The sequence below is a fragment of the Scyliorhinus canicula genome, chromosome 26, assembly GCF_902713615.1.
Source record: "Scyliorhinus canicula chromosome 26, sScyCan1.1, whole genome shotgun sequence".
Classification (NCBI taxonomy): domain Eukaryota; kingdom Metazoa; phylum Chordata; class Chondrichthyes; order Carcharhiniformes; family Scyliorhinidae; genus Scyliorhinus; species Scyliorhinus canicula.
Genome location: NC_052171.1, coordinates 1,818,099 through 1,840,050, shown reverse-complemented (window position 1 = coordinate 1,840,050; position 21,952 = coordinate 1,818,099). Strand labels below are relative to the sequence as shown.

At 47.4% G+C, this 21,952-nt stretch overlaps 1 protein-coding gene across 2 annotated transcripts; it reads right to left on the bottom strand.

Moving 5' to 3' along the window:
• Positions 1-92: 92 nt before the first annotated feature.
• Positions 93-14,005, bottom strand: rnf122 (ring finger protein 122). Of its 2 annotated transcripts, none has more exons than XM_038785328.1 (6): positions 13,519-14,005; positions 10,095-10,251; positions 3,604-3,649; positions 2,898-2,939; positions 2,588-2,667; positions 93-1,764 (listed from the first exon to the last, which is right to left on the bottom strand). In XM_038785328.1, the coding sequence occupies exons 1-6, from the start codon at positions 13,541-13,543 to the stop codon at positions 1,650-1,652; spliced, it is 465 nt and encodes a 154-aa protein (XP_038641256.1). In that variant the 5' UTR covers positions 13,544-14,005; the 3' UTR covers positions 93-1,649. The 2 variants fall into 2 exon arrangements, with proteins under 2 accessions (XP_038641256.1, XP_038641255.1); XM_038785327.1 differs by having other exon boundaries at positions 2,588-2,670; positions 13,519-13,992.
• Between the last annotated feature and the right edge of the window lie 7,947 nt (positions 14,006-21,952).

Here is a 21,952-nt window from a genome sequence, read left to right as displayed (position 1 = left end):
AACAGGGGGATCCCTGAACTTTGGTTCCACTGTCTCAGACAGCTTCTCCCACCTTGATTGCCGTGCAAAGAAAACACACAAGAGCATCAAAACACATTGGAGGCATATATTTATTAAAAGTATTTTACAATAAGAGAAAATCCTTCGCAAAAGAAGGAACAAATTCAAAGCACTTATTTAAAATATGTACAAAACAGTCGTGCCCAGTAAATAACAAAAGATGTGCAGTATACAGCACGATTTATCAGAGGGCCCCATGTTGCAGCTAACTGCAGGATGAAGCTCCCTCTCTCTCTCTCGTCTATTCTAACAACATGCTCTAATCCTGAGCTCAGTGCAACACTTCCATTCCCCATAACAGCTGTCCTCACAGAGTCTTTGACTGAGACCTTCAATTCAATGTCACTTTGTGCTGGAGGGAAATACATCAGTTTGCTCGAAGCAAGCAGAGAGATAGATCTTGACTTGAATGCAGCGATTGGTTTATTTCTCAATAATAATCCTCGACACAACTGAGCAATAATCATCACAGCCTGACATGCAGAGAATCACATGGAGTGGGTGGTCGGAGACAGATTTTCCTCTGACCCATCACAAGCATGTGAACCGCTGATGGTCATGCTGCATATCACCATGAGAGCAGCGCGGACCCATTGCACTCCACTGGAGTGGGAATACGTCAGGTGAATGGAAGTTTGATGTGATCCCTCCAAACTGCATGCAGTTATGTGGATGGATCAGTATGTAAATGGCAGGGTGGAGGAAGCACAGTCTGGTCCCTGCACTGTGCACATGACAGAATGTTCTCTGTGCTGTGTGTATGAATGACCATATTAATTTATGTTGAGTTAAGTACAGTTCAGCACTTTAACTTCTCAGCAATTGTTTCCCATCCCCATATCAGAAACAATTCTCACTGGGGTTAAATTCCACAGCTATTGTGTATCCACTTATGCTTCATGCAAATGGCCAGTATCCACTTGGAAGGCAATTTGGTAGTATATCTATCTGTGGAGGGCTGAGCCTGTCCATATTGTCCAGCGGTTCTGCGATGGCCCCTTTGTCGTGATCAGAATGGAAACTCTCTCGAACCCATGGAACTGCCTAATTGCAGCACCAATTTGTGCACCAGTTGACTCACCAGTTAGCAGGCTGCTGTTGTGTATTAAAGAGCTCAGTCAGGGGGCAGCACGGTGGCACAGTGGTTAGCCCTGCTGCCTCACGGCGCCGAGGTCCCAGGTTCAATCCTGGCTCTGGGTCACTGTCGCTGTAGATTTTGCACATTCTCCCCGTGTCTGCGTGGGTTTCGCCCCCACAACCCAAAAGATGTGCAGGCTAGGTGGATTGGCCACGCTAAATTACCCCTTAATTGGAAAAAATGAATTGGGTACTCTAAATTTTTTTTTTTAAAGAGCTCAGTCAGAAACTATGAGGTTGTTCTAGTCCTCCGCATATGTGTTGGAAGGCCCGACGGTGAGGTGACTTCCCAATAATTGCTGTTGCCCAGGGTTGACTCCTGCCACAGCAGTGAGGCGTGGCTCAGATCCTCTCGCACAATTTATGCTTCCAATCAAAAGTCAATCACAGTTTAAAAACAAATAGAGAACTCCTGATCCTTGGCTATTCCGAGCTTCTACTTCGAGCACAGATCAAACAAGTTCATCCAGGAGCGTGCCAATCGCTTGTTGCTGCTCTGGTGCCCCAGCAATAGGTTTGTTACACATCGGACAGACACAGCGAATTTCCAGCCACTTCACCAAGCACCTAGAGAACATTAAGAAAATCGGAAACCATGTATAGTGAGTGAAACATAATGCTGAGTGAAATAGTGATGTTATAGGGAATGCAACACTGTGTACAAGCAGTGTGCCATCATACACACTGCAGTGTAACAGTGTACAAAGTAAAACATGGCACGGAGGCAGTGCAATACTGAACTGAGGGAATTACAAAGCTAAAACACTGTGCAGAGTGAAGCGCAGTTCGGCTCCCAAGTCAAGGGAAATGCTTGGTTCAAGAAAAACTTGCATTTATATCATGCCTTTCAAGGCCTCTGGACCTTTTAAAGTCCATTACAGTCAATGACTTTTAAAATGTAGTCACTGCTGTAATTAAGGGAACACTGTACAGACGACTGCATGATATCCAGACAATACAGTATTGTATTGAACAAGGCACGGTGTTTGGAAGTGTGGCAGAGAACAGACAGTACCGGCAGTGAAACACTGTCCAGAGAGCAACATTATACAAGGTGAAACAATGGGCAGACACTGCGTCACTTTATGGAACAAGAGACTTTGGTGTATCTCCATAAGCAGCAATTCAGTTGTCAGTGTAAATATCCGCGCTTGTCTGAGATTTACTGCATTGGTCAGGCCTGAGTCAGACTCCTTGCTGTTGCAGACAGTGTGTCAGAGGAATCTGCTGCAACATTTCCATGTCAATGCTCTTCTTTGGCTGCACTGAATGGTTGTTCCGGCTGGTTTCCTGCTCTGTGCAGTAACAGTGGCCGGTTTGTGGTCCAGAGCTCAGCACAACGTTGTACTGGAACAAAACGCAACAACTGTTTGACTCAAAGGTTACTCACTTCCTATGGAAGGCGTGTTGACATGGTAACACCCCCAATTCCTCTTTAATCTTGAAATCCTCTAAGCAAACAGCACATGTCTGCTGTGGAGTAAACAAAAATGGAGGTTTTCATTTCATTTTGTACGAACTGGATTAAAATAAATTGTCACCTTCAACAGGGTCCCCCCCAATCATCAACCAAACATGACAGAATTCAGGATACTCTTCGAGATAAATATGTAGCTCCCACAATGCATTTATCTTAATGCAATAAACTGCTACAGATCATGCAACTCTACAATAAAAAAATCAGTAAAATTGTGACCTACCCCATGTAAATTCAGCTTTTTAGCATCTCCCCTTGTTATAACCTGAGAAGACAGTGAAAGAAAGAAGCACATTCACAGTGAGAATGAGAGCCCACATACCAGGCTACAGCTCTGCAAATACTTGAGGCTGAGTGACTTTTAACATGGTCACTGTCCGTATGGAGTTTGCAAATTCTCCCAGTGTCTGCGTGGGTCTCACCTCCACAACCCAAAAAAAAGGTGTGCAGGGCAGGTAGTTTGGCCACGCTAAATTGTCCCTTAATTTGAAAAAAGGAATTGAGTGCTGTAAATAATTATTTTTTTTTAATGATAATGAAATGGCAGAGCAGACTCCAGCATGTAAATTGATTTGAAAATAGGGAGACAGCTGGCCTCACCATTGATACTGAATGGTTTGCCTGACACACTCATCCTTTCTGCCCTTCACTATCATCAGTGCTGAGGAACTGGGAGGCTGGAATTCCAGAGATCCATCATGCAACAGTGAGTCATTGATGGAAAAAAAAAAGAGGTGTAAATTTCGGCTTCCTCACTCTTCCGTTTCCTTGACTCTGCCCTCATGGGTTAATACCTTGCTTATGGATGGACAGTCTGAGGTGGACCTATGGCCCAAGGTTAATGGAGCTTTCATCTGCTCAGTGAATTTGGTTCAGGTTTAAAGTCTGCCCAAGTTTAGTTCTGAGTTAGTTATTTTTCTTTTTCTTACCTCCTTGTATCCGTATCGCTCATTCTGTGCTTGGTGTCGGAGTTTACTGAAAGGGAACAGGTAGATGGTGAGTCACACGGATCACAGGAAGCTTAAAACCATGGTTATTTTCCAAAGCTGCATGGCAAACTTGACGCTCAACATGAATTCACTGCTCCTAAAGGCCTGTCAGCTCTCATATTCCCAGCAAAGGGCATCCTGTTGGAGTGATCACATCTTAACATTTGCTGAAATCAGAACTACTGTTTCTTTGAGAATTAGTACCAAATTCTGGGGCAGTCCCAACTGCCCCTATATATTCATACAGGACAAGAACTACAGGCATGGACTGACACATGCATGTGGCTAAATTCTATGTCTTTGTGAGATGAACATAACTATTTATGCCTTCATGTATTTGCATGTGTATTGTACTGACTGCGGCCTGTCTATTTGGTGGAGTGGAAGCATAGCTGCTTAGGCAAGGCCACAGAGTTTAACTTTGTTTGGTGGCAGGGTAGAGCAGTTTACAGACTTGCATATTCCAGTGTGGAGGAGTTCCTATGTGAGATAGAGGACAGGCTGAATGTACTCTTTGGGGTGGAGAGATGGAGGGCTCAAAGAGGGCAGAAACTTTCCCAGGGCACGGAAACTCATCCTTCAGTTACACCTCAGAATGTACTGTACCAAGCATGTTTGCTGCTCACAATGATTCTCTCAAACTGTCTTGCTGTGTTTTAATGCTTCACCATCAGTGTTCAGAAGGCAGCACAGTATCTTCACCCACAATCATACACAAAATTGTAACATACAATAACCCTATTAGAAGCCTCTGAAAGAGGCATTCGCCTATTGTTCCAGTATGACCTGCCTACTAATTTACTGCACCTCATGGTACCCAAGGGTAATTTTACATTTTGAACTCTTGTTAAAGGAGAACACTGTCCACAACTGCTCAGAAGGGTTGGCAACAACAAAAGCAACTGAAATTTACCAGACCTTTAATGCCCCCTGCTCTTCACAGAAGAGTAATCAGAAAATAAATAAACTGAGAGCGAAGGAGGAGGTGTTTCGAGGGATGTTCAAATTGCTGGGATTTAGGAAGGGTCGTAAAGGAGGAGAGGTTGAGGGCAGAAATTCCAAAGTGTGGCCCTTGGAAGGCTGATGAAACTGAACTGGTCTAGCCATATTAATACGGTGACTACAAAAGCAGGTCAAAGACTGGGAATTCTATCAACTCCCCAAAGCCTGTCCACCATTTACAAGGCTCAAGTCAGGAATGTGATGGAATACCCGCCGCTGGATGGGTGCAGCTCCAACAGCACTCAAGAAGCTGAAAACTATTGAAGGTAAAGCCCACTTCATCGGTGCCTCATCCAGCACATTAACCATTCACTCTCTCCCTCACCGGCACACAGCAGCAGCACTGTGTACCATCTGCAAGATGCACTGTATCTACTCATTATGGCTCCTTCAACAGCACCTTCCAAACCTGTCACTTCTACCATCTCGGCAAGGAAATGCAGTAGACACAGGGGAACATCACCGACTGCAGGTTCTCCTCCAAGTCACTCACCCATCCTGACCTCGTTCCTTCACTGAGGCTGCACCAAAGTCCTGAAATCCCCTCTCCAGAAACAGTGCTGGTTCAAGAAAATGGTTCGCCACCACCAGCTCAAGGGCAATTAGGGATGGGCAACAATGCTAGCATTGCCTGTGATGCTCACATCCTAAGAACAAAATTTTAATTTCATAAATGGCGCAGCCTCCATAGAATGATAACAGCACAGAAAGAGACCATTCAGTCCATTGTGTCTGTGTTAGCTCTCTAAAGGAAACTTCTAATTAGTTCTACTCCCCTGGCCTTTCTGCATTGCCACGCAAACGTTTTGTTGTTACTCTTCTGCGGAAGCACTCAGAATTATTTTGCTGTTGTCTCTGTCCTCTTGCAAACTGTACAATTATTCTTTGAGGACCAGTTTGACTGAAGAACTGTTTTAATACTGGCCCATTAAACAGCTGCAGATCTTTGAACCCAGCAGCAGCAAGTACGTTTCCACACTCAAAAAGAAATGGTATGGCTGACGGGATCATGGAAACGATTAAAATCAAGCTAATATGTAGCAGCTCGCATTAATTTTGAGGGTGTGACCAGCATTGCATCCAGGGCTTCATGGTGCTGAGAGACCCAGGTTAGATCCCGGCTCCGGGTCACTGTCCGTGTGGAGTTTGCACATTCTCCCCGTGTTTGCTTGGGTTTCACCCCCACAACCTAAAGATGTGCAGGATAGGTGGATTGGCCATGCTAAATTGCCCCTTAATTGGAAAAAAATAATTGGGCACTCTAAATTTATTTTTTAAAAAGCATTGCACCCAGGGAACTTTCAGCAAAATAGAAAATCTAAGCAATCCACAAACTCATGGAGAGATCTTACCCTGGTTTAATGTTCTAAGATAGCACTGTGATGTTATACAAACCCAGCTTTTGGCTGCTGCAGCTGTTTGAAGAGGGTTAAGTGTGAGGTAAATCCATTCCTAACAGTACAGAACTGAACCTTCTGCCAAGTGATCTCAAAATAGCCCTGCAATCTTGACGGCAGCTTGCTGCCTTTAGCCCAATTGTTTGACTCAGGAAGTTGACTTTAAACTTGCAGGATGTGATCCAAGTTTCCGGCATCTTGACAGGCCTGTACATCAAGTTCCCAGGCTAGACACAGGAAGCAGAATAATCCAAGAAAAGAATCAGATTCAGAGGCAACTGTTTACTTGCAAGCGCCAGGTAGTGGCGGCATTCTGCTGCACTCGGATTAGCTGCACAGTGTACAACTGCATCAAATTGCTGTGGATGCTGGAATCTGAAACATAAACAGGAAATGCTGGACAATCTCAGCAGGTCTGACAGCATCTGTGGAGAGAGAAGTGAGCGAGCGTTTCCAGTCTGGATGACTCTTTGTCAAAGCTCTTTCTCAAATCACTGTGATTAGTTAGATTCTGTCAATTGCTGCTGATCACAGTCTGATCCAGCGCCTGTCTTAGAACATAGAACAGTACAGCACAGAACAGGCCCATCGGCCCTCGATACTGTGCCGAGCAATGATCACCCTACTCAAACCCACGTATCCACCCTATACCCGTAACCCAACAACCCCCCCCTCCCCCCCTTCCCCCCTTCCCTTAACCTTACTTTTTAGGACACTACGGGCAATTTAGCATGGCCAATCCACCTAACCCGCACATCTTTGGACTGTGGGAGGAAACCGGAGCACCCGGAGGAAACCCACGCACACACGGGGAGGACGTGCAGACTCCGCACAGACAGTGACCCAGCCGGGAACTGAACCTGGGACCCTGGAGCTGTGAAGCATTTATGCTAACCACCATGCTACCGTGCTGCCCTCTAAAAGAACAATCATAGTGCTCAGCCTGTTCAATTTTTATCTCAATATGGGCTAAACTCTAACTCGTTTGATTCAGCCACCAAAATACCAAGTCCTGTTTGGATTCATCATTTTCGGAAAATATCAAAGACATGAAGTTAAAACCTATCTAATTCCTGAGCCTTTTTCTGCCCAGCAGCCTTGGAGATGAAATGAAATGAAAATCGCTTATTGTCACAAGTAGGCTTCAAATAAAGTTACTGTAAAAAGCCCCTAGTCACCACATTCCAGAGCCTGTTCAGGTAAGCTGGTAGGGGAATTGAACCCGCGCTGTGGCCTTGTTCTGCTTTACCAGCTCCTCTGTGTTTGTCCAATTTTAGTCACCCCAGCATTGGTGGCTGTGAACTCAGCTGTCTAGGTTCCCGACCTAACCTCGCTGTCTTGCTACCTCCCTCTCCTCCTTAAAACCTACCTCTGAGACTAAGCTGCTGGTTATCTGTCCTAATAACATCTTAAGTGCCAACTTTTGTTTGATGACATCCCCGTGAAGTGCCTTGGAAGGTTTCGCTATGTTAAAGGCATCCAATTTTTACACCACAGCTCATTGTATCCGACTCTCTGAAATAACTCTGCTCCACTCTGTTCCATTCCCTGCTCTATTCCCATATCCTTTTCAATTTCTCATCGTCAAATATTTGTCCAGTTTCTTCTTAAAGCTGTGACAGATTGTCCTTCCACCTCATTTTCTGGTTGAAAATCCCATGCTGTAACAACCTTTGGTAGAAAGATAGTTATCTTAACCTTTTCTTTCTTCCTTTTGGTAATAGTCAAATCTCCATCCTCAGGTCATCAACAAACCGACCAGTAAAGGCCCTCATAATATTGAGCACCTTGTTATAGATTAGTTATAGATTTTCTAATCTCTCCAGCAGATTTTAAATGATCCCTTCCAGGAAATTACTTTGGTGCCCACTCAACATCATTTCCAAAAATAGAATGTACATCTTAAGACATTATGAACTGTACTGTGCAATTTTTCTGTCTATTAGTTTTCCAATCACAATTCCATTACCTGCCCCTCTAGTGTAAAATATTAAAGTGTCTTTTCATGACCCCAGGTTGTCCCAAAGTGTTACATAGGCAACCAAGTGTACCTTTCGTCCTGTTGTCAGAAATGTGACAGTCAAGATTGCACACAGTACCTCCCAAAACGACAGTGAGATAAATGACCAGATACATAGCCTTAGTGATGTTTGTTAAGATACATATCAGCCAGGACACTGGGTAAACACCCTGCACTTCTTCAAGACAGTGTCTTGGGAACTTGTACATCTATCCAGGAGGGCAGATGGAGCATCAGTTTACTCTTGCCCAGAGGCTGACCCTGCAGCTGTCTCTCAGTACCGCTGCCTAGGTTGTGTGGTGATCATGTTTCTGGAGCTGACAAGCTTCTCACCTAGAGACCATAAGACCATAAGACATAGGAGCGGAAGTAAGGCCATTCGGCCCATCGAGTCCACTCCACCGTTCAATCATGGTTGATTTCAACTCCATTTACCCGCTCTCTCCCCATAGCCCTTAATTCCTCGAGAAATCAAGAATTTATCAATTTCTGTCTTAAAGACACTCAACGTCCCGGCCTCCACCGCCCTCTGTGGCAATGAATTCCACAGACCTACCACTCTCTGGCTGAAGAAATTTCTCCTCATCTCTGTTCTAAAGTGACTCCCTTTTATTCTAAGGCTGTGCCCCCGCGTCCTAGTCTCCCCTGCTAATGGAAACAACTTCCCTACGTCCATCCTATCCAAGCCATTCATTATCTTGTACGTTTCTATTAGATCTCCCCTCAACCTCCTAAACTCCAATGAATATAATCCCACGATCCTCAGACGTTCATCGTATGTTAGGCCTACCATTCCTGGGATCATCCGTGTGAATCTCCGCTGGACCCGCTCCAGTGCCAGTATGTCCTTCCTGAGGTGTGGGGCCCAAAATTGCTCACAGTATTCTAAATGGGGCCTAACTAGTGCTTTATAAAGCCTCAGAAGTACATCCCTGCTTTTATATTCCAAGCCTCTTGAGATAAATGACAACATTACATTTGCATTCTTAATTACGGACTCAATTGAGGGAGACTGCTACCTCTAAGCCACAGCTGGAAGCCTATAGTTTATGGAAGTACAGCATCAACCTCTTTGCTTTTGGCATCTATGCCTCTATTTATAAAAGTGAGAAAGCCACATAATTTGTTTCATGAATCTTTATCAACTTGTCAGGCAGCTTGGTGTCAAATTTGTTCCTGTAAAGTCTTGGAATGTTTTGTGACAAATGCAATTTGTTGATGTCATCTGTGCAAGAGATGGAAAGGCCTGAGTCATTCTGTTAACATTGACCGATGCAAGGCTCAGTTATATTCCAGCGCAGGCAATGAGAAAGTGTATTTACAGATCACTGAACAAGTTTCTAAGAGAAACATGAAGTTGTGGAGAAGTGACACCCTCTTACCCCAGGTTGCTTGCAGCATCCGCCAGGTTCTGTACAGCACTCAGAGAGTCAATCGCAAATTTCCAAACAGCTTTTTCTTATAAACACAATGGTCATTTCCTGCCCATCTAATTACTGAGCATTTCTGCTTTGCCTGCCTTCAGAATATAAATAACTTGTGCCTCAAGGGAGCTGCATTGTTATCTATCCTCATGGGATTAGAGTACAACTTTCAGAATCAGGGCACTGCGTATCCCAGCCAGTAAAAATAATGGCCAACTGCACCACACGCTTACACAGAGTGAGCACAGGAAAGAGCTGCAGGGGAAGCAATACAAATCATAGCTCGGCAGCAATTCAAGGGGCGGACACTGACCTTTCACCTCTGAGATCTGGGTACGAAACCAACCAAGACGGTTCCTAATTGGCAAACTCAGGATGTCTGGTGTGGGCATTGGATAAGTACCGCTGATGCAGTCAGCATATTCTTCTGGGCCAACATGAATTGGTGAACGGAGTTTCAGTGAAGCTTGATGTTGACACTATTGTGCCCCAGCATTAATATACCACGCCTTGATAAGTACTGTACAGAAATAAATGTTAAAATTAAGAAGACTGGCACTACACTTAGGTCAGCTCAATGAGAGTTACCTGATAAAGTAACAGCAGAATATTAGGCTGAGCACAAAGACAAAGATTCCAGTGCCGAATATCACCATGTAGATGTTCAACGGAAGATCTTGGAAGGTTATTGGCGGCATCGTGCACGATTTATTCGAGTAAATCAACCCCAATCCACAGAAACATCCTGGGAAAGTTAGGGAAACAGAAGTGAGACATTATGATTAACATGGATATGGGCAGCACGGTGGCACAGTGGTTAGCATTGCTGCCTGTGGCGCTGAGGACCCGGGTTCGAATCCTGACCCTGGGTCACTGTTCGTGTGGAGTTTGCACATTCTCCCTGTGTCTGCGTGGGTTTCACCCCCACAACCCAAAAGATGTGCAGGACAGGTGGATTGGCCATGCTAAATTGCCCCTTAATTGGAAAAGGTAATTGGGTACTCTAAATTTTTTTTTTAATGATTAACATGGATCAAAACTTTACTCCCCCCCCCCCCCCCTTCCATGTGACTGATGTTTTTTTTTATAAATTTAGATTAGCCAATTATTTTTTTCCAATTAAGGGGCAATTTAACGTGGCCAATCCACCTACTTTGCACATTTTTGGGTTGTGGGGGCGAAACCCACGCAGACACGGGGAGAACGTGCAAACTCCACACGGACAGTGACCCAGAGCCGGGATCGAACCTGGGACCTCAGCGCATGTGACTGATGTTAACAGATTGTGCAGAGAAATGTTTTGTCTCTTGCACATTTTCTGCAGGTTCTCTTGAAGGGACTGTCACTGACTGCCTATCGTATTGTTTAAGCATGAGTGTCAATAGCATTTCAAACATGGGAGGAATTCCAGTCATGTCCACACAGACTCAGTTTCCACTGGGGAGGTGGGGGGATGCAGAATGAGGAGATCTGGCTGAATTTGTCTTCCTTAGGCAAAGGCTATTGTGTCCAACTGGCTCCCACTCCAGTGCAGACCAGTCAACCCAGCAGAGAATGTGACTTCATTTCATTTTTTTGTCCCAATTAAGGGGCAATTTGGTGTGGCCGATCCACCTATCCGGCACATCTTTGGGTTGTGGGGGTGAGACCCACGCTAACACGGGGAGAATGTACAAACGCCACACGGACAGTGACCCGGGGCCGGGATTGAACCCGAGTCCTCAGAACAATGAGGCAGCAGTGCCAACCACTGTGCCCACCATGCCGCATTCCTAAAATGTGACTTTAAACAAAACCTAGACCCCCATTTGAAGAGCCAAGGCCCATAGTGCAGGTCACCAAGAAAGTTGAAAAGTGCAGGAGAGAAGAATAGTTAAATCAAGAAGAGATAACTGGGGGGTTTTGGTTTGAATAGTCTGCAGATTGTAGAAGGGAGGAAGCTGTGAACTCCCTGGGATATCCTGTTTCTGGGGGTTAGGTATGTTTCCACCCCCAGGGTGTCAGAGACAAACCACCATCTAAGTCTGAAGCATGTGAATATCTTTCAGTAAGCCTGATGTACACTTCAACACATCATTCTGTATTAAACCAAATCTGCTCTGAAATTTAGCCTTTGTTGTGAGCGATGTCCAACATGAGATGGTAGCACAGTCGTTACATTACTGGACAAGTAATTCAGAGGCCTGGGGCATGGAGGCATGAGTTCAAATCTCACCACAGCAACTGGGGAAATCCAATAATTGGCACGAAAAAAAAATACTGTTGACAGTAATGATGGCCATAGAACTTCCAGATTGTCATAAAGGCCTATTTTGACAAGAAATAAAAACTGTTGCTTACAATAAATAATTTGGAGGAGTGCAGCAAAATACAGAAAGACCTAAATAAAAGAGGGAAAGTGATATACAATGTAGCAAAAATGTAAGGTGATTCATTTTGGTAGGAAGAGTAACAAAACCAGTTTTTACTTGGAGGATGAGAGATAAAAGAGAATACAGGAATAAAGAGATCCGAGAATACATATACTAAATCAGAAACACCGTCACATCATGCTGGTAAAACCATCAAGATTGCAAACAAGGTACACAAGCATTATTTCTAGAAGAATAGAATGCAAACTCAGCTGAAGTAATCTTACATTTTCATTAATCCTTGGTTAGATCATTCTTAACTTGCTGTACCTGGTTCTCAGCCTCCAGCTCCAAAAAGAAAATTGAAGCACTGGAGAAAGTGTGGAGAAGATTCGGAAAGATGTTATTAGAATTGAGAAGATGCAACTATACATGAATTTTGATAAGGCTTAGGTAGAGTTCTGCAAAATGATTTTAAAATCGGGTAGGTGGAGAGAAGCCGTTTCCACTTTTGGGTGATCAAGGCGTGAACAATACAAGACAGACCAAACAAGGATGTCAGGAGGAATTTCTCTCCATACTCTTTCCGCAGAGAGTGGTGAGAATGTGGGACTGAGTGCTCTGAGGAGTGCTTCAAACATGTGAGGCAAGGCTTGTTGCACGCATGAGGGAGAAGAGGAATTTCTTCAGCCAGAGGGTGGCGAATCTGGGGAACTCATTGCCACAGAAGGCTGTGGAGGCCAAGTCACCGAGTGTCTTTGCCACAGAGACAGAGAGGTTCTTGATTAATAAGGGGATTGGGGGTTATGGAGAGAAGGCAGCAGAATGCGGATGAGAAAAATATCAGGTATGAATGAATGGCAGAGCAGACCCGATGGACCAAATGGCCTAATTGTGCCACTATGTCTTACGGTCTTATTGAATTGAGGAATATTGGTGCAGGATGGGAAGAGGCCAGTGTGGGCTGTGAACAGCCTACTTCTGTGCCAGGGACGATATGTAAGTTACTCGACATTACCCTGAGTGATACTCAGATTTTGCACTGGGATTGGGTGTGATCCTGGGAGGCAATGCAGGCATGGCTAGGTGACAAAATTCATTATGCACAGCATTTCGCTTTAATATGCACTTAAATATCTGTACTCAGGAGCAGTATAGATATCTGCTCTCGATATCTATATTTCTACGCTCATACACTGAACATGCATTCTTGCACAAGCAATCTCCCCGTGCGTAAGGGCCTATAAATCTCTATTTTGCTGGGCAGGCATTTCAGCCAACAGATTCTGTCTCCTGAACCCCATTCTTCCTGCCCTTGACGCCGCTCCTCTGGAGCCTGATTGTCCAGTCTGGCTGCAGTGCTCGGAGAGTGTATCCCGATGCCTTTCCCTGCCTCTGAAACCCTGGGGTTTATTCCTCTCAGCTGCATTGCTGGAAGCAGGGAACAATCAGCTGGCCACCCCCTGCAGCCACCCTGACTGGAGCAGTGGTGGGTGTCTGGGCTGCACTGGTCTCTCTGTCCCTTGCTCCTGTCTGCGGTCACAGCAAACACACACACACACACACACAGCCTGGCCCTTGCTTCTCATTGTTCTCTCTCTCTGAGCACAGCACACCCTCTATTCCAGACAGGCAATTGAACAAAAAGAGAGCTTCCTTACCGTTACACCACTGGAAAGGGTGCATCAATAATCCCGGGGACTGATCTCCACACACACACACAGGGGAGAGAGGGGCTGAAAGGGTTGGTGGCGGATTCTGGCTGTGTATCCGTGCCCCTCCTTCACAGCAGAGCCGAACCTCAGGGGGGTGAACCCCAGGGAGACCCTCTTTGCTCAGCACCGTGCTGGCTGCCTCGGTACACTGCCCCCCCAGTCCTATTCTTCCTCTTCCTTTTCCAGCCAAGGCCAAGCCTGTCTGTCTTGTGCTGGCTCCACGCCTCCGGCTGCCAGTCGGAGACTCTGAGCAATGCCTGGGTTCAAATAGTTAAAACCCTGACAGAGTGGGGAGAGAGAGATCAGCAGACACTCAGCTTAGGGCTCTTGTACTTCTTTTGGGTAGAAAAAAAACGAGACCAACACATTTAAAAGGCAACCCCTCTCCCAGTGTCTGCGTGGGTCTCATCCGCACAACCCAAAAAGATGTGCAGGTTAGGTGGAATGGCCACTCTAAATTCCCCCTTAACTGGGAAAAAAAAATTGGATACTCTAAAAATGACAAAATAAAAGCAACCTCTTAAAGGGATACTGCATCAAAGTAAATGGAATCCCAAAGAAAACTTAAATCGTCAAAACAAAATGTGATTGCAGGGGGTCAACAAAACATCTCAGTCCCCGCGGTGCCCACCAAGCATGAGAAGCCTGGATTGCTCCTGTGGGAATCTTTGCAGCCACACCTGGCAGAGAATATAGTCGCGGAAGACAGGACAGTTGGGATATATGGCCCCCTGGATCTGAAACATTTACTCTGTTTCTCTCCCCACAGCTGCTTCCAAACTCTCCAAGTGTTTCCAACATTTTATGCTGTTATTCCTGATGTGCAGGGTTACAACCACAGCAGATGTTATTGCTGAGTAAGCCCAGTGAGGTATGCCTCATGATCTTTAACCTTTTTTGTTGCGAAAATGAGTTTAGAATTTTAGAAATTAAAAGACATATTTAAAAAGAGAAAAAAACTTAAGCACACAAGATAAAAGCGACACAGTTAAAACAATTTTACAGAATAACCCTGAAGAAACCCTGCTTGGTCAAAAATACACAATGATAATATAATAGCTTATTGTCACTGCCACCTACCACCAAGGGGGATACGGGATAGGGTAGTTTCCAGAATGTGGGTGGGAGGAGAGGGTTTTGGACATTTACGACAAACTCAGGGGGTCAGAGGAAACGCAGACCGAGGAGCTGAAACAAAAATGAGAAGAGGAGTTAGGAGGAGAGATTAAGGGCGGATGTATTGAGCAGAGTCAACGCATCCACATCAATGTGCCTGGCTCAGCCTGATACAGTTCAAGGTCATTCACCGGACTCACATGACAGTGGTCCGGATGAGCAAGTTCTTTGGGGTAGAAGATAGGTGTGCGGGAGGACCAGCGAACCATGTCCATATGTTCTGGGCATGTCCGAAGCTTAGGGGATTCTGGCAGAGGTTTGCGGATGTCATGTCCAAGGTGTTAAAAACAAGGGTGGCGCAAGTCCAGAGATGGCAATTTTCGGAGCGTCGCAAGATTCGGGAATCCAGGAGGAGAAAGAGGCAGATGTTTTGGCCTTTGCCTCTCTGGCAGCCCGGAGACGGATATTATTAACTTGGAGGGACTGAAAGCCCCCGAAGTCGGAGACATGGGTATCGGACATGGCTAGCTTTCTCTGTCTGGAGAAAATCAAGTTTGCCCTGAGAGGGTCAATGTTAGGCTTCGTCCGGAGATGGCAGCCGTTCGTCAACTTCTTTGTGGAAAATTAACCTCCAGAAGAGGGGGTGGGGGGTGTTAGTGGTTAGTTTAGTTTAGAGTAGGGTGTTAGAAAAGGTGGGACCTGTGAGGGAGGAAGACGGCTTTTGCACTATGTTTATATTTGTATGTACATAGTTTCTTCTGTTATTGTTATAAAACCATAAATACCTCAATAAAATGTTTATATCAAAAAAACTTCTGCATTGAATTAAGCAATCAATGGTTTCTTGAGTGCAACAGTCCTTGTGCATCAGTCCTTTTTAGTCCAATGCTGCCAGCAAAGTGACATTCAAAGTTGGTCCAGTGTCAGGTGCATATGTTTGAGTCTCTTTGTCAAATTGCAAAGAAATCCATGTAATTAGTTTTCAATGGCCTGAAAATGGAGTCACACGACCTTCCTGGAGTAACACACCTCACTTGACTAATCACAAATAATTTACGCACAAGTGGAAAAGACAAGAGATGATTATAAGGGAGTCTACACAATGGCATTGGTGGGGTGGAACGTGCAAAAATCACCTAACATACCGCACGGCTCAATGCTGACCTTCCAGCTGAGTGTTCAGCCAACATCTTTAGGGCACTGGCCAGCAGAGTTACGTTAAATCAGGTAGAAATACTCCCTCTTCCTTGTATCAGGTCCACGCGAGCCCAGGTTGAAATACATTGCTCTTGCAGCAGGTTGACCATCAGCAATTTGCCCAGGTCCTGTGGACCATCTGAGCTTAGGTATTTAGAGTACTGGAAAAGGATTACGCTCACTTTCAATCTCCCATCATTGGGTGCTTCATCTTGAAGACCATCCAACCCTGTCTCCAAGAATACAGTTACAATTGTGTGGGTGAGTGCCCTCATTTGGTGCACAGTTCCAAGGATTCCTGTGCAGCTATTAAAAACAGCGCATCTACTAATTACAATGTCATTATTGTCTATCTGCAGAACCAATTGATGTCGGCAAGAATAGGTTAATCGCTATCAATCGTTATGCCACCATGATGCAAAAAACCTCTGAGAGAAGGTATGGATGTTGGCCAACAACACACCCAGATTGTATTGTGATCCCAGACCAGACCCCAACAGTGGCTAGTATACTGGACCGGAACCCCAATATTTTAGTTTATTTTAAGGCTATGCAGGAAGAATGATTCTCTCTGGGGATGATTGCATGAAAAACATGGCTTTTGTGTTTCTAAAATAAATCATTATTATGAATTCAATATTAAACTTTTATTATGGGTCAGGGGTTAGAAACTCCAAAGTAGTGCTGTGGAGGGAGGGGCGCGGCTAGGAGGGGTCCTAGCCTGGGGGGGGGGGAGGAGAGGGGGGGTGTACCGGGTTGCTGCTGAAACGGTCAGGAAGGAGCTGGAAGACGCAGGGGGTGCTGGAGGGGGGGGGGAGTTGCCGCCGTGGGAAACTGGCAGAGCGGGGGACGCTAGCCGGGGGTGGGCAAGGGATGGGGTATGGCTAATCGGCAATGGAGGGGGGCAGGGAGCCCTCGGATCCGGCTGATAACCTGGAATGTGAGGGGGGCTGGAATGGGCCTGGTCAAACGGGCCCGGGTATTTGCGCACCTGAAGGGGCTGAAGGCGGATGTGGCCATGCTCCAGGAGACACACCTGAGAGTGGTGGACCAGGTTCGGCTGAGGAAGGGATGGGTGGGCCAAGTATTCCACTCAGGGCTGGATGAGAAGAGTAAGGGGGTGGCAATCCTGGTGGGGAAGAAGGTGTCGTTTGAGGCGTTAAATGTGGTGGCTGACAGTGGCGGGAGATATGTGATGGTGAGTGGCAAGCTGCAGGGGGAGCGGGTGGTGTTGGTGAATGTTTATGCCCCAAATTGGGACGATGCGGGGTTTATGCGGCGTATGTTGGGCCGCATTCCGGACCTGGAGGTGGGGGGGGGGGGGGGGGGGGGGGCCTGATCATGGGGGGGAGACTTCAACACAGTACTGGATCCCCCATTGGATCGATCCAAGTCCCGGACGGGTAGGAGGCCGGCGGCGGCTAAGGTGTGAGGGGATTATGGACCAGATGGGGGGGGGTGGATCCCCTGGAGGTTTGCGAGGCCAAGGGCCAGGGAGTACTCGTTTTTCTCCCACGTACATAAGGCCTACTCGAGGATTGATTTTTTTGTCCTGAGCAGGGGATTGGTGTCGAGGGTGGAGGATGCCGAATACTCCGCCATTGCCATTTCAGATCATGCCCCGCACTGGATGGACCTCGGGCTGGGGAAAGAGATGGACCAACGTCCGCTCTGGCGCATGGAGGTGGGGCTGTTGGCAGATGAGGAGGTGGCCGAGAGGATTCGGGGGTGTATCGAGAGGTACCTTGAGGCCAATGATAACGGGGAGGTTCGAGTGGGGACGGTCTGGGAGGCATTGAAGGCGGTGATGAGGGGGGAATTGATCTCCATCCGAACCCATAGGGAGAGGGGGGAGCAGAGGGAGAGGGAGAGACTGATAGGGGAAATGGTGCAGGTGGATAGGAGATATGCGGAGGCCCCAGAGGAGGGATTGCTGGGGGAGAGGTGTAGCCTTCAGGCCAGATTTGACCTATTGACTACCAGAAAGGCGGAAGCTCAGTGGAGGAAAGCACAGGGGGCGGTGTATGAATACGGGGAGGGGGCGGTGTATGAATACGGGGAGGGGGCGGTGTATGAATACGGGGAGGGGGCGAGCAGGATGCTGGCGCACCAGCTGCGGAAGCGAGATGCGGCCAGGGAGATTGGGAGAGTGATGGATGGAGCTGGGAAGGTGGTGCGGAGGGGGGTAGATGTTAATGGGGTCTTCAGAGTCTTCTATGGGGAACTGTACCGGTCTGAACCCCCGGTGGAGGGGGGTGGAATGGGGCGCTTCTTGGACAAGCTGCGATTCCCGAGGGTGGAGGAGGAGCAGGTGGAGGGACTTGGGGCGCCGATCGAGCTGGAGGAGATGGTCAAGGGGATAGGGAGCATGCAGTCGGGGAAGGCGCCGGGGCCGGACGGGTTTCCGGCGGAATTTTATAAAAGGTATGTGGACCTGTTGGGCCCCCTGTTGGTCCGGACCTTTAACGAGGCAAGGGAGGGGGTGGGGGGGGCTTTGCCCCCAACTATGTGACGGGCGCTGATTTCCTTGATCCTGAAGCGGGACAAGGACCCTCTGCAGTGCGGATCATATAGGCCGATTTCGCTGCTGAACGCCGATGCTAAACTGCTGGCAAAGATCCTGGCCACTAGAATAGAGGATTGCGTGCCCGGGGTCATTCATTTAAAAAAAAAAATTTAGATTACCCAATTATTTTTTCCAATTAAGGGGCAATTTAGCGTGGCCAATCCACCTACTCTGCACATTTTTGGGTTGTGGGGGCGAAACCCACGCAGACACGGGGAGAATGTGCAAACTCCACACGGACAGTGACCCAGAGCCGGGATCGAACCTGGGACCTCAGCTCCGTGAGGCGGTTGTGCTAACCACTAGGCCACCGTGCTGCCCTCCGGGGTCATTCATGAGGACCAGACGGGGTTTGTGAAGGGAAGGCAGCTGAATACAAACGTACGAAGGCTCCTCAACGTTATTATGATGCCGGCTGTGGAAGGGGAGGCGGAGATAGTGGTGGCATTAGATGCGGAGAAGGCCTTCGATAGGGTTGAGTGGGAGTATTTGTGGGAGGTGTTGGAAAGGTTTGGGTTTGGGGAGGGGTTTATCCAGTGGGTGAGGCTGCTCTACGAGGCCCCGATGGCGAGTGTAGCCACGAATAGAAGGAGGTCCGAGTACTTTCGGCTGTACCGGGGGACGAGACAGGGGTGCCCCCTGTCCCCCTTGCTCTTCGCGTTGGCAATTGAGCCCCTGGCCATGGCACAGAGGGAGTCAGGGAACTGGAGGGGCCTGGCGCGGGGTGGGGAGGAGCATCGAGTGTCGCTGTTCGCGGACGACCTGTTGCTGCATGTGGTGGACCCGGTGTGGGGGATGCCGGAGGTGATGAGGATTCTTAGTGAATTTCTCGGGGTACAAGTTGAACCTGGGCAAGAGTGAGGTGTTTGTGGTGCATCCGGGGGATCAAGAGGAGGGGATTGGTAGGCTCCCATTGAAGCAGGCAGGGAAGAGCTTCAGGTACCTAGGGGTCCAGGTGGCTAGGAGCTGGGGGGCCCTGAACAAGCTCAACCTCACAAGGTTGGTGGAGCAGATGGAGGAGGAGTTTAAGAGGTGGGATATGTTACCGCTGTCATTGGCGGGGAGGGTGCAGTCCGTTAAGATGACGGTGCTCCCGAGGTTTTTGTTCCTGTTCCAGTGCCTTCCCATCCTTATCCCGAAGGCCTTTTTTAGGAGGGTCAACAGGAGTATCACGGGATTTGTGTGGCCGCATGGGACTCCGAGGGTTAGAAGAGTGTTCCTGGAACGAGGCAGGGATAGGGGGGGGGCTGGCATTGCCCAACCTCTGTGGGTACTATTGGGCTGCCAATGCAGCGATGGTGCGTAAGTGGGTAATGGACGAGGAAGGGGCAGCATGGAAGAGGATGGAGGCGGCGTCTTGTGTGGGCACGAGCTTGGAGGCGCTAGTGACGGCGCCATTGCCACTCCCTCCAACGAGGTACACTACGAGTCCGGTGGTGGCGGCTACCCTCAAAATTTGGGGACAATGGAGACGGCACAGGGGAGAAATGGGGGGCTCGATGGAGGCCCCGATACGGGGGAACCATCGGTTTGTTCCAGGGAGCATTGATGGTGGATTTCTGGGCTGGCACAGGGCAGGGGTTAGGAGGTTGAGGGACCTGTTTGTGGAGGGGAGGTTCACAAGCTTGGGGGAGTTAGAGGGGAAGTTTGGGCTCCCCCCGGGGAACATGTTTCGGTACATGCAGGTTAGGGCGTTTGCCAGGCGGCAGATGGAGGGGTTCCCCTTGTTGCCCCCACGTGGGGTACGGGACAGGGTGCTCTCGGGGTATGGGTTGGAGGAGGGAGGATTTCGGACATATACCGGGTAATGCAGGAGGTAGACGAGGCCTCGGTGGAGGAACTGAAGGGTAAATGGGAAGAAGAGCTGGGTGAGGAGATTGAGGAGGGGATGTGGGTGGATGCCCTGGAAAGAGTGAATTCCTCCTCTTCCTGTGCGAGGCTTAGTCTCATACAGTTCAAGGTGCTGCATAGGGCCCACATGACTGGGTCGAGGATGAGTAGGGGGCGAGGACAGGTGTGCTAGGTGCTCGGGGAGCCCAGCGAACCACGCCTATATGTTTTGGGCGTGCCCAGCATTGGGGGAGTTTTGGAAGGGGGTAGTAGCAAGGACGGTGTCGAGGGTGGTGGGATCCAGGGTCAATCCAGGCTGGGGACTCGCAATTTTTGGGGTTGCAGTGGAGCCGGGAGTGCATGAGGCGAAAGAGGCCGGTGTTCTGGCCTTTGCGTCCCTAGTAGCCCAGCGGAGGATCTTGCTCCAGTGGAAAGATGCGAGGCCTCCAAGCGTGGAGTCCTGGATCAATGATATGGCGGGGTTCATTAAATTGGAGAGGGTGGAATTTGCCCTGAGGGGATCAGTACAAGGGTTTATCAGGCGGTGGCAGCCTTTCCTGGGCTTCCTGGCGGAACGGTAGGGAAATAGGCCGACAGCACCAGCAACCGGGGGGGGGGGGAGTCTGGATTGGGGGGAGGAAGAACTGTGAGGAAGGTCTGCGGGATGTGGCGGGTGCTATCTCTTTCCCTTTTGTTGTTTGGGTGCTCTTTTGTTTTTCTTTTCCTTTTTGAAGTTGCTCTTGAAGTTGGGGGGGTATTGTTCTTGGGGTGTGACCGCGGTTGTTTGTTAATAGAGTTAAGATGTTTATATTTTGTAAAAATTTCAATAAAACTTATTTTTAAAAAAAAGAAACTCCAAAGTATAAAATGGAGTCCACCTGACCTACAACCTGTATGTTGAATTTGGCTAGGATGAGCACAAGAGCCTTTCCCATCAGTCTTCCCAGACACTTTAATCAAAACAAGCTTTATTTGAAGAACTTAGTTAACATTTATATAAACACACAGGAAGAATTTTTATCAATTATCAGTTATCAATTACAAACATAAGGACACCCCACAGTTACAGTAATCAATGTATAACACTTACTGAATCCCCCCTTAACTGTTCCAATTCAAAAACAAAATCCCAGAAACCAAAAAACACTGTTCAAGGGCGTGGCCCAGCACTTTGCATTCTCACTTGAATAAGACTGGCTTTTCCTGAGATTCTGACCCTGTCTCACCAGCAGGTTTAAACCTTTCTGCAAAGAAAACTATATATTTTAAGTCGCCAGATAAGTAGCTATAATCAATGTGTTTTTTACTGGAACAGATATTTAAAATGAAAATAAAGAGAGACAGGCCAAAACATTTATTTTATGTCTGTAGTGCATAGCAGTCAAAATTAAAGTGAAAGTAAAACAAACCTCACAGCCACAGCTCAGCTCCGTCCATAAAATGGCTTCACACCCAAAAAGAACAGCTTACAATTACGCCTCAACACTGCAACTCAATTTCCCATTAAAAAACAAGAAAAGTAACATTAAGTTCTCAATCTATCTTAAAATTAGCATGGCCTGTAGTACTACTTGCTTTATAAAACAGGTTTGACTCCTGTTAGAACTGTTTCAGACTCTGGCTGAATAGCTTCAAAAATCTGGTTCACCAGTTGTGTTTCAGCTTCTTCCT

Bases quoted from the DNA above. Each gene is read 5' to 3' on its own strand.
- rnf122 (XM_038785327.1), bottom strand. From the start codon at position 13,543: ATGCACCCTTTCCAGTGGTGTAACG. The intron at 3,650-10,094 runs GTAACTCTCATT...GTTCCCTTTCAG, and splicing joins TTCTGCTGTTACTTTATCAG to TAAACTCCGACACCAAGCAC. The intron at 1,765-2,587 runs GTGAGTAACCTT...AATGTTCTCTAG, and splicing joins CAACACGCCTTCCATAGGAA to GTGCTTGGTGAAGTGGCTGG.